General features: G+C 49.7%; 2 protein-coding genes across 2 annotated transcripts; one reads left to right on the plus strand and one right to left on the minus strand.

Moving 5' to 3' along the window:
- Window positions 1-886: 886 nt before the first annotated feature.
- Window positions 887-8,971, minus strand: FTJAE_11616 (polyketide synthase; the record flags this gene model as incomplete). The annotated part of the gene is made up of 4 exons (XM_037344577.1): window positions 887-2,095; window positions 2,146-8,543; window positions 8,597-8,727; window positions 8,781-8,971. 4 exons carry the CDS (start codon window positions 8,969-8,971, stop codon window positions 887-889), a joined length of 7,929 nt encoding a protein of 2,642 aa, XP_037201335.1.
- A 1,299-nt stretch (window positions 8,972-10,270) lies between these two features.
- On the plus strand, window positions 10,271-11,965 carry FTJAE_11617 (UDP-glucosyl transferase family; the record flags this gene model as incomplete). The annotated part of the gene is made up of 2 exons (XM_037344578.1): window positions 10,271-10,331; window positions 10,386-11,965. 2 exons carry the CDS (start codon window positions 10,271-10,273, stop codon window positions 11,963-11,965), a joined length of 1,641 nt encoding a protein of 546 aa, XP_037201336.1.
- Window positions 11,966-12,000: the final 35 nt, after the last annotated feature.

Here is a 12,000-nt window from a genome sequence, read left to right on the forward strand (position 1 = left end):
TAGGTGTTTCACTGTGAAAAAATCTTTTCCAGCTGGCGATGCGGACCTGGGCGAGGTGCACAGTGTTTGCGCAGAGGAGCATGTGGATGGCGTCTTTGCGAAATACATTGTTGCCAGAGGTGGAACCTTGATGCGCAAACCAGAGAGCCTGGGCTTAGAAAATAGCTCATATCAGTCCACGCGCCACCATCTGCGGCGGCCCTAGAAGCAGTGACCTGACCGGGGAGTTCAAAAACGACATTCATACGACCTGCAGTATGGCGGGCAAAGTCATCAAATCTTTTGAGCCTTTCTAGCTTTGCACTAACTGGGAGAGAAACATGGTGCCTAACCCGGACTGCTACTCTAGTTGCAACGACGATTTGTGCGGTGCACTTGATAAGAAACATCGGTGGGGTTGTCTCCTTGGTTGCGATCCAAACTGTGCAAAACCTCCTGAAAGAGGATATGATCATATCAATTAAGCTATCGAAGTCCGCAAAGGCCAAGGCGAGAAGGCAATCACCTACGAGCGATGCAGCGGAGCATTCAGTACGGAGTTCGGTCGCTGTAGCTCCGGTAGCGAGCAGAATCACTGTAACTTTTGGTTCAGAATGGACCTTAGCAGGGATGCTTGTCCCTAAACTTTTAAACGTAACTGTACTCGGCCGGGCTTAATCAAGTATTACTAAAAAGAGATTTATACTAGTATCGAAATAGTTGCCTACTCTAAAATACACCCTCATGTTGTAGAAACTCACTCAACAGTCCTCGGTGACAGCAACCAGCCTATAAGCAAGTATGAAATTATTGCAACCAGTCCAACCCTAGTACCTATTAAAAGTTCTGATTAAAAGGAAACCGGAAAAAACGAAATACTTCTTGACAAATTAAAAACCCATTATACTCACTCGGTCTCTTTCTCGTCATCAAAATTGGCAAATGAACTCCTCTTTGCAGCAAGTTCAGCCAACTCTTCCAAGCTTTGCCCACTCATGATGTCGAATACAGCAACATCAGAGCCAACCTCCTTCATAAACCAGGCGCGCAACTCGACTGCAACAAGGGAATCAACTCCATAACTGTGAAGAGGCTTTGATACGTCAATGTCTCGTTCGCTTGAAGATAGAGCTTTGCAGAGCTTCTGAACAATAGCTGCGCTAACAATCTTGGCTGCGTCAGCTAGTGAAGCCGCCGCTGGTAGTAGCGTGGAACATGACGTGGCTGAGCTTTCGCCGTCGCCTTCACCCTCATGATCACCTTCGCCTCGGATCTGGTACAGATGCTTGAACAGAGGATCAGTCATCCAAGCAGGTTCTGGAATACCCTTGATGCGAAGAGTAGCTGGCGCCTCAAGACCAACTGCAATCTGAGCAAATGAGGAAGCCTGCGACTCTTGGTTGACATTGGTCGAGTACTTTCCATTCGGGTCGCATAACATGTCGAGCAGAGCAAGGAACTCGTCTTCTCGCATGGCATTGAAACCTTCTTGACGAAGATTAGCCATGCTCTCCTGGTTCTCGGCAGCGAACCCGACAGAAAGGATCATTCCTAGGTCAACAGCTACACCTGGAAGCCCCAAAGCAACCCTATGGCGAGCTAAGGAGTCTTGGTACGTATTGCCCACGCAGTAGTTGGATTGACCTCGGTTGCCTACCACTCCAGAAGCAGACGAGAGGAGGATGAAAAAATCCAGGTTCTGCGGAAGAAGCTCGTGTAAGTTTCGTGATGCAACCACCTTGGGGCGTACGGCAGTGTAGTAGTCCTCCTGAGACATGTTGGAGAATATACTATCCTTGAGTACCATGGAGCCTTGGATGCAGCCCTTGATAGGCGGCATCGTTTTGGCGCAATCACTAAGAACTCTCTCAAGAACAGCACGGTCAGAGACGTCGCATTGGGGTGCCGCTGCTGTCACACCAGCGTCTGCGAGCTCCTTCATGAGTTCCTGAGCTGCAGGTCGTGTGGTTCCAGACCGAGAGAGTAGAATGAGATTCCTGGCTCCACGAGATGCCATCCAACGTGCTGCACTGCGTCCAAGACCGCCGAGACCTCCCGAGAGAAGGTATGTTGCCTCGGGATCAAAGTAATATGTTGGCTTCCGACTGGGCTCGACCTGGAGTGTGTTAGCGTTGATGCCTGCTATGAGCTGCTGATGAAACTTACCATGACGAGATCATCATCTTGAGCCTTCAAGACAAGCTTGCCCATGTGAGATCCTGATTGCATGATTCTGAATGCCTCTTGTATGTCCGAGTAGCTGTAAACATGCAATGGCTGGGGTGGGGTAATGGATCCTTCGGCAAGCAGATCGACAACATCTTGAAGGACACGAGAGAACAGTCGACCTCTTTCGAGTGATATGAGACCAATGTCAAAGAAGGAAAATGTGACGCTCTTCTTGAACGGTCCCATTGGGAGACCAGCGTTGGCAAAGATATCGACCTTGCCAATTTCGATAAATCGCCCGTATGGTGCAATACAGTCCCAGCTCGCACGCAGCGTCTGTCCGGCTGTAGAATTGAGAATGACATCGACGCCACGTCCATCGGTCAATCTCTTGATGCCATGTACAAAGCTCAGGTCACGACTTGACAGGACATGGTGCAGAGGAATACCGTAGTGCTCATGCACAAAGTCTCGCTTCTCAATGGAACCCACAGTGACGAACACCTCAGCTCCAACCGCCTTGGCCAGTTGGATAGCAGCCTGCCCAACACCACCAGCACCCCAGTGAATCAGGATGCTCTCTCCGGCCTGGAGGCGCGCGAGATCATGAAGTCCGTAGTAGGCGGTGGTGTAAACAACTGGTACTGCCGCTGCAACCGCATAATCGATGCTTGAGGGAATCTTGGCGAACTGCCATTGAGAGCCCCGTGCGAAGGTCTTGAAAGTTCCTCTAAGGAGACCACAGACACGATCGCCGACAGAGACACGATCAACATCTGTTCCGACACGAGTCACTACACCAGCGCACTCTTGCCCAAATGCTTCGCCAATGACCTGACCGAGAGCGATCATGACATCAAGGAGGTTGAGGCCAGTAGCGTGCACGCGTACCTCGACATCATAAGGTCCGAGGGGCTTCTCATATAGCTCATCATCTTGGAACCGAAGACTATCGAGAAGACCAGGCACAGCACACTGTAGAGTCAAAGCTCTGTCCTTGCTAGCATCCTGCCATGTCTCTGACCTGGCTGACTCGCCCTTGGTCTTGGCGGCAATCAGATGATTGACTGTGTTGGCCTCGGTGATGCGTGGAATGTAGACAGCGCCGTCTTTCTCGAAGAAGGTGTTCTCATTCCCACCTCCTGAACTCAAGATTCGCAAGATGATGGAGCTGGCTTTGTCTAGGGAATCCAAGTCATCGACTGACAAGGTGACAAAGTTTAGTCCTGGATTCTCAGCACGCATGCAACGAGCGAAACCAGTCACCATGTCGGCGCCAGGGTTCTTGGGTGAAGGGCCGCCTCCCTGGTTAACCCAGAGTAACGTCTTGGTGGAACTAATCAGTTTCTGGAAAGCCTCATAGTCATCGTCGTGAACGTGTTCCAGGAAGTTGGACTCCAGATCCCCAAGAAAGATGCAACGAGTTTGCTGTAGATCCTTGAGATCTGCCACAGCATCGTGCAAGTTGACAACATCAACGCTAGTGCTGAGGCTGGTAGCTTGCTTGTCAAGAACTGCAGCAAGGCTCTCTTGGGTGGCTGAGTTGGGCCCTGTACCGCAAGTGATGATCTTGATGGGTGATGAGGAGTAGGAAGTGGCTGGTGCATTCTCTTCACTTCCATCGCCAAGAGCTGTGCAGATGAGGACACTGACCATCTGATGCCTGTGATCTGGAAAGTCATAGATGTGTAGATCGATACCACTGAACCCACTCGCCTTGAGCGATCTGGACCAGTCACTTGGAGCAGCCAGTGGTGTGAATTGGCGGAAATCCTCAACCGATAACCACCAACCTGGTAGTAGCCCAAAGGCGAAGCCGGTTCGTATCATGCCAGTGTTTGTCATCTCATACAAGATGAGCTTGCCTCCAGGCTTGAGCAACTTTCTCACGTTGGACAAGGTCGCCTCAAGGTTCTTGGTTGCATGGATGACATTGGCAGCGCAGATGACGTCGTACTGTTCTGCTGGCCCCGAGAAACCTTGTTGCTCTAAGTCATCCTCAATATTGAGAGCGCGGAAGCTCATGCGTACAGCACTGTCCTTGAACATTTCTCGAGCATTCTCAAAGAATCCAATCGAGATATCTGTGAATGCATAGTGACTGAACCGTGGCGTGCCAACCTCGCCATTACCTTGTGTCGTGAGACACTTGAGAATAGGCCTCGTGGCGCCTCCTGTTCCGGCACCAACCTCGAGAACACGGAGAGCTGGGTTCTTATGCGCCAGAGCATCGATGTAAGCCACCATGCGGTCATAGCCAATCTCAGCCCCGACTCCGGAACGGTAAACGTTCTCGACCAGCTTGTCTTTGAAGAGGAGTTCCAGAGCATCAGACTTGCCAGCGAGGATATTGGGGAGATCTCGTCCAACATTGACGACCAGCTTTCCCTCAGCTGAGCCCTCTGTGAGTAGCTTGGTCTCCATTTGGCTGATGTACTCATCATCAGCCGCTCGTTCACGCCATTCAGGCATGGCATGCGGGATAAGACCAGCGTCATACTTTTCCAGTTGGTGTTTGATCCAGGCGATATACTTCTTGTGATAGGGAACTGACTTGGCGTCGCGGTTCTCATCATAGATTCTGTCCCAGAAGCGTTTGATGTACAAGAAACACATCATCTCCACCTCCTGAATCAACTGTGACTGTTGAGGTGTAGCACCGCATTTTGCGTCAGGCTGAAGTGTCTTGTCTGCCGTCTCTTGGTCTAGAAGAACTGGGTCTACCTTGTAATCAAGGTTGAAGCAGAGTCTTCTTGCAGCGTCAGACGAGGAAGCGCCTTCGCTTCGTGCCACAGTTGTGATGACAAAGTTGTCCACAGTACAAACGGCCTTGCCAGTATCAACATCCATACCAACGATGCGCGCCTCGGCTTGCCTGATTCCAAGAAATTTACCTGAGCAAGACACTCGAACAGCATCGAACTTGGATGTTGAGGGATCGGCAGATACCCAGAGGTCGCCGATCTCGGAGGGAACCATGACTTGGTCAATCTCACGGCCACCTTTTGTCAAACTGACAATGATACTCTGGAGTATGCCATCCAGCACGGTGGGATGAATGAGATGGTCTTGCAGATAGCCTAAAGGCATCAGGCTCTCAAGGTCTTGCCTCTCCACTGTAGCCACAGCTTCTCCAATGTCACCGCAGCGAATGTCGCGGAGGGTTTGGAAAGTAGCGCCAAAGTCAAGACCAACGGTCGACAAATGCTCATAGAGCTGTCGGAATGAGGTCTCAACTTTTGAGGCCTTCTCCACGTCCGCAAGCCTATTCTTACATGCTTCTTGAAACTCGAAGTCTTCTCTTCCGTCATCCACGACAGTATAAGGTTGCTCGTACTCAGTGACGACCAGGCCGTGGCAGTGCTCACGCCACTCACCGCCCTCATAACTGCTAAGGGAGAACTTTCTTACAGTCCTCGCCACAGTGTCTGGATGATCCCTGGAGGGCTGCATATAAAAGTGCGTCTCGAGACCATTCTGCGTCGCTGGAACGCGAAGAGCAACATTGAAGCGAGCGTCAAGAATGCGGAAGCCCTTGACTACCCGAGTAATGTCTGCCATCTGTCGACTGGCCTCTATGGCCATCACGAGCATTCCTGCCGCGGGATAGATGGTAGCACCGGTGATTCGATGATGTTTCACCCAAGGATTCTCTGAAAGACGCATGTAGTTACGCCACACAGCATTGGATGGGTCCCAATCTGGCACTGGCGCACCAAATAGTTCATGTCGCATAGCAGGACGGAAGCGATATCCTTTACTGATTCGGCTCTCATTCCAATAGATGTTGGAATGGTTGAAAGGATATCCTGGTGCGTTGACCACAAGCGAGCTGTCCTTTGCTATACTGGCATCAGACATGTCCACTTCGTAACCACGGCACCAAAGCCAATTGGCAGCGCTCAAAGCAGTGTCAATCGCAGAAGCACCACGACGAAGCACTGACTCGTATCCAATACCACTCACTTCTGGCGTCAACTCCATGATCTCACGAATGGGGCCACGCAAGGCCGCATGAGGACCAATCTCGAGTACATGAGTAATCTTTGGGGGCTTGACTGTTGCTTTGGCCGAGGACCCAAGCTTCTTGACTGGTGCGCTGGAACTAGTGTTGGAGCACATGAGCGAGAAGGCTTTAGAGAATTGGACAGGCGAAACCAGGTTGTCAACCCAGTGATCGGGGTTCTGAAGAGTAGAGACAGAGCTAACTGTTCCTCCCAGGGACGAGTAAAAGACTGGAGCAGCCTGGCCTGGTGATATGTTGGTTCCGGCATCGAGGTCACCAATAACGCTTCTGTATTCGTCGGCAATGGTGGCCATCAGAGGTGAATGGTAGCCGTTATCAACCTTGAGCTTGCGGGCAAAAATACCGTCACGGTCTGCAGCAGCCTTGATCTTGTCAATGTATGCTGCACTGCCGCTAAGTGTCACATTTCGAGGGCTGTTTATACAAGCAACGACGATGTCTCTACCGGCGGCGCTGCCAACATGTTCCTCAAGATAAGTCATGGCATCTGATGAGCTCATGGCCACTGAGAGCATAGCTCCATTGGTATGGTCGGGTGACTTGGCCAGCCGTGAGGACAGAGCACCGCGATAGAATGCTAGCCTCCAGGCCGACTCCTGCGAGATGGCACCTGTAGCATAGGCAGCACCGATCTCACCCGATGAATGGCCGACCACCGCAGCAGGCTTAATACCCCAGCTGGCGAGGAGGTCAACAAGAGCAACCTGCAAGGCTGTGCAGATTGGTTGACTCAATGCAGGATCATCGATGCGTGACTTGTCCTGGTTCTGGAGCAATTCACCAACAAGTGACCATGGGCATCCCAGCTCTCGCAAATACAAGTCTGCAGCAAAGATGGATGTGCTGAATGTCGGGTAAGCAGAGAGCAATTCTCTACCCATGGCGTACCACTGCGCACCTTGTCCTGTAAAAACAAATCCAAGCTTGGGATCAGCAGTGGCTCTGACAGGTGAGGGGTTAGCCTCCAATTTGCCAGCCAAAGCCGCGATGCTGTCGGCGACTATAGAGAACCGCCAAGGGAAGGATGTGCGGTGGTTGATGAGAGTGTAAGAAAGGTCACTCAAGAAGCGCTGTTCTTCCTCAGACCCAGCAACTATTGATTTGCTAGTGGAAGCAAGGAACTCCTTGTATGCTTGTGCCATGCGGGCTGCTCCAGCTTCGTCGAAGGTGGAAAAGAAGAATGAGCGACTTGGAGGGGCATGACCTTTAAAGCGCTTGACCAAGATATACTCATCGTCACTAGAGCTAGAAGTAGACTGATGACCGTTGGTGTGGCCATTGATACCATTGGAATGACCATTAATACCATTGGTTCCATTGATGGAAGACTTCAAACCCTCCACCGGAGGGTACTCAATGGTTTGGTGTTTGCCTTTCAACCCGTGTTCGAGGAGATAGTGATAGGCATCATCGATGATGATGTGGGCATTGCTTCCACCGTAACCAAAGGCATTGATTGAAGCTCGCCTGAGTCCTTTAGTAGGCCAAGCTTCAGGCTTGGTAGGGAACTTGAGGTGCCAATCATGAACAGGAATCTTGGGGTTGGGGGTTTGAAAGCCCATGTTAGGGGGGATTATGCCTTTCTCAAGGACCATAATAGCCTTGATGAGACCTGCAATCCCAGCCGAGCCTTCAAGATGGCCGATGTTTGTCTTGACTGCCCCGACAACCATTGGCTCCTGCTCGGAGCGGTACTCTGAGAAAGCACCGCTGATAGCACTGGCTTCAATGGGGTCACCCACAGGAGTGCCTGTGCCGTGAGCCTCAAAGAAGCGTGTCTGCGTCTTGGATAGACCAGCTGATCGATATGCGGCGTTGATCAAGTCAACTTGTGCCTGTCGAGTGGGTTGTGTGATACCAGGTGAGTTACCGTCCTGGTTGCTTGAGGAGCCTCGAACAATGGCACGAATACAGTCGCCATCTCGGATAGCATCACTCAGTCTCTTCAGCACAACCATACCAAATCCCTCACCGCGTGAGTATCCGTTGGCTCGTTCATCAAAGCTATAACATCTCCCATCGGGAGATAGAAAGCCAAGGGCTGTGAGTGGGATGATGGTGTCAGGATTGTAGAAAAGGTTACAGCCAGCTGCTAATGCCATATCACACTCGCCTAATCGTAGGCTGTTACAAGCCAGGTGGCAGGCATTGAGACTGCTGGAGCAAGCTGTATCAAGACTTATGCTAGGACCATGAAGGTCATAGAAATAGCTCAGTCGATTGGCAAGCATGGTTGTTCCAGTACCAGTAGCAAAGTAACGCTGCTGTATCTCGGTCTCCTTGAACATGATGGCTTCATATTCACGAGTGAAACAACCAATGAAAACACCAGTGTTTGTTCCGAGAACTTTGTTCATTGGACACCCCGCTTGATAGAGTCAGATCCAGATTCTTAGTAGTCAAAGGATTCAAGGTTCATACCGTTTTCGAGAGCACGATAGGTATTCTCAAGCAGACCACGCTGCTGAGGATCCATACCACCCGCTTCAGCAGGTGTGATAGAGAAGAAAGGGGCATCGAAGGCAGCGATTTCGCCCTTCAGAAAATGCGCCCTGGTGACATTGAGCTACGATGCTGATTAGTATGCTCCTCGACACGAAATCACAGAAGAATAGGAATGCTAACCGAACCCGAACGCTCTGGGTCCGGGTGGTAAAATGACGAGACTTTGAAGCGATCGTCTGGAATATCTGTGCATGCTGAACGGCCAGTTACCAGCATATCCCAGAATCCATCGGCGTCTGTAGCATCGCCGGGAAACTTGAGATCAAGGCCAATAACAGCAATGGGCTCCATAGCTAGACTTGAGGTAGATTCAGAAACAATAATGCAGTAATGTTGAATAATTGGGTATACGGAAAAAGGCTTGAGATACTTGAAGTTTGTCACATGGCTAATAATAGGCGTTGCAGAGTTATTATAGGGTTATGCTAAGACACAATGCGTGAGTTCCCCCTATTCCTCTTGCTTTCGCCCTATCATCGTAACTTCATCCAACAGCTCTCCAGATAGTGCATGTTGGATCGATCAGGTATCCAATTCACCGTGGGGGTGAGTATTCACTAAACGATTACTGATTATCAGGTTCATCATGTGTATCTGCAGTGGCGTTGATGAGTTGTCAAAGCGTGAGTGGTATTGACGCTATCCCCAACATCGTTATCATGGATTACATGCAAGGCAAACAGCCTAATAGCTCCTGCGAGTTTATTCTGTCTCACGCAATTTTGAGAAGGTTTATCGTCAATCTGAGTTACAATGTCTCCGCGGATAGTTTCTTACACTCTGATTCGGCCACTTTCAGAAATATCTGTTATCACCTGGTGTCGTGACGTTACCTGGAGGGGCTGATCCTTCTGAGGTCAAGATAGCCTTGTTGACAATCACTTAAGTGACAATACAGAAACCATCACGGCTCTCATCAATGAATATTCGTATATTTACATATCCGCCAGGTATTTCAAGCATGGTTCTCTAGTTCTGCCACCCCATATGCAATGCATGCCTTCGAGCCAAAGTCCCATTTGTGTGTTTAGCCTGGACCAGATAAGCAGGTGGTCAGAGTGGTGTTGACCATTACTTGCGTCTGGCAAAAGATCCCGCTTCTCAAGTGAGTCAAAATTGAATAGCTGTAGCATTCTTTGGAAAGATCCGCGGGGGGTAGGGCTGCAGGTTCATTGCAACCACGTAATCAATACACCGTAGGGCCGGAAGAAATCAGCCCACAAATGCTGACCAACATGCATTGCAACGCTGGTTCGCACGCGATATGTGCCATTACATATATCACGCATATCACATTTTAGCGCTTATCTGTTTGAGTTTTGAGTTATCGATCACGATGTGTTGATGCAGTAAGATAACATTGCGTTCTCACCCAAGCCATACTCAACGCTCATTCGTGGGGATATGCTTCCGCATCTTGATGTGACGGCTGTAGTCAAGACATGTGACTGATGGCAGCCAAAGGCAATTTTCAAGCTCAAGGATAACGGGTACCTCGACAAGCCCATCTCTATATCCAGCCCAAAGTTTACAAACTTCATTATATGTTCATTCGTGCACAGACAAGTGTGCTAGAGTAAGGCCATCACCATGTCTTTGCCTAAAGCCAGAATTCTCGTTGTTGTCACGGTCGGAGGGTCAACCAATTCAGGTAGGCAAATCACTTTGGCGTTGATGAAAAAATTAGATGTTAATTCACAGACAGCACCAATTCTGGAAATATGTTCCATCTTGGCAGCTAGAGGTCATACAATTGACTTTGCAACACTGAAGGGCAGAGAAAAGCTGGTTGACAACTATCCTTTCGTGCAAAAGGTTCACGTGGTTGGTCCAGCAATCTCTGCTGAGGAAGATGAAAAACATTACATCCTCTTCTCGCGCTGGAACTGGAACACTGCCCAAGGCAAAAGGGATATTGTCAAAGGCAAAATGGCATTTGACGCCTTCTGGCCTTTTACCTACCGTGGGCTGAAGGAGGTAATCACTACCAGCAAGCCTGATTTTATCTTCTCCGACTTCCACGTTGAAGCGGCTCTAGATGTCTGCAATGAGTTTCAGCTCCCTCACGCAGTCATGTGGCCTCAGATGCCGTGGTTGATGATGCCTCAGAAGTACATTCCGGGTCAGCCTGGTATGCAGCAGAGATGCTTGACCAGCGAGCACGCAAGCATTTATGACAGGTTGTTTGAGATGACCTTTTTGCTTCGCTCCGCGCCATTCTTTCTTCATTGGATCTTCTGGACCAAGGCAATGCGTCGAAAAGGAGGAGTCGCACCTCGGCCTAAACTTTCCAAGCCTGACTATCTTGTGTTTCTGAACAATTTCTATGGCATGGAGACACCACGAGACACTCCACCTCTGGTTCATGCTGTAGGCCCTATCTTGGCCGACTCATATCCTTCTCTCGATGGAGATATCAAGTCCTTTGTTGAGACGCATCAAAAGGTCGCTTTAGTTGCGTTTGGTACTCATGTTATCCTTGACGACGGGAAGATCTTTAGAATTATCAACGGTCTCGCTGATGCCATTTCTTCCGGTCTGATCGACGGCGTTGTCTGGGCGCTCAGTGCCAGAAGTCGTGGTCGACTTGATACCAGCATTCGAGTCCAATCGCCACATCTGTCTCATCTGACCATTGATCAACTGTTCAAGAACCAGGATCAGGCGTGGCACTTTGCTACCTGGGTGCCTCAGCGTTCTATTCTCGAACATGATTCCACAGTCATTTTCGTCACACACGCTGGGCCTTCATCTGTCAATGAATCCATCTTCCATGGTGTCCCTATGGTCGCAATGGGCATATTTGGTGACCAGATGGTCACCACACTCAGACTTGAACGATCTGGCGTTGCAGTTCGTCTGGACAAAGAAACTTTTGATGCAGCTTCCTTGACAGTAGCCATCAGAACGATACTCTTATTTGACAAAGAGTCGTTCCAGAGAAACGTCAAGCGTATGCAGAGAATTGCCATGGTGGGATCGCGGAAGAAGCATTTCGCTGCCAATCTCATTGAGGAGCATCTATATGACTGGGACGGTAGATTTGAGAATTCACTTCTAGATCTTAAAGCATCCGCCAACAGTAAAAACGCCTATTCGCAAGCTTCAAACCCAAAAGATGTGTATCCACGAGGCAAAGAACTGCGTCCTATGCACCTTCAGACACCTGATGTGCGAATGTCTTGGATCAAGCTCAACAACATCGACATCACGCTTTTATTTTTCATTCTATTTGGTCTCATTTCATGGATTACTCGGGCAGTTATTAAGATGGTGCGGCAATGATTTATCTCGTGTATCTTAGCGCTTCTCATCAATCT

The sequence above is a fragment of the Fusarium tjaetaba genome, assembly GCF_013396195.1.
Source record: "Fusarium tjaetaba strain NRRL 66243 chromosome Unknown NRRL66243_c0000292, whole genome shotgun sequence".
NCBI lineage: Eukaryota > Fungi > Ascomycota > Sordariomycetes > Hypocreales > Nectriaceae > Fusarium > Fusarium tjaetaba.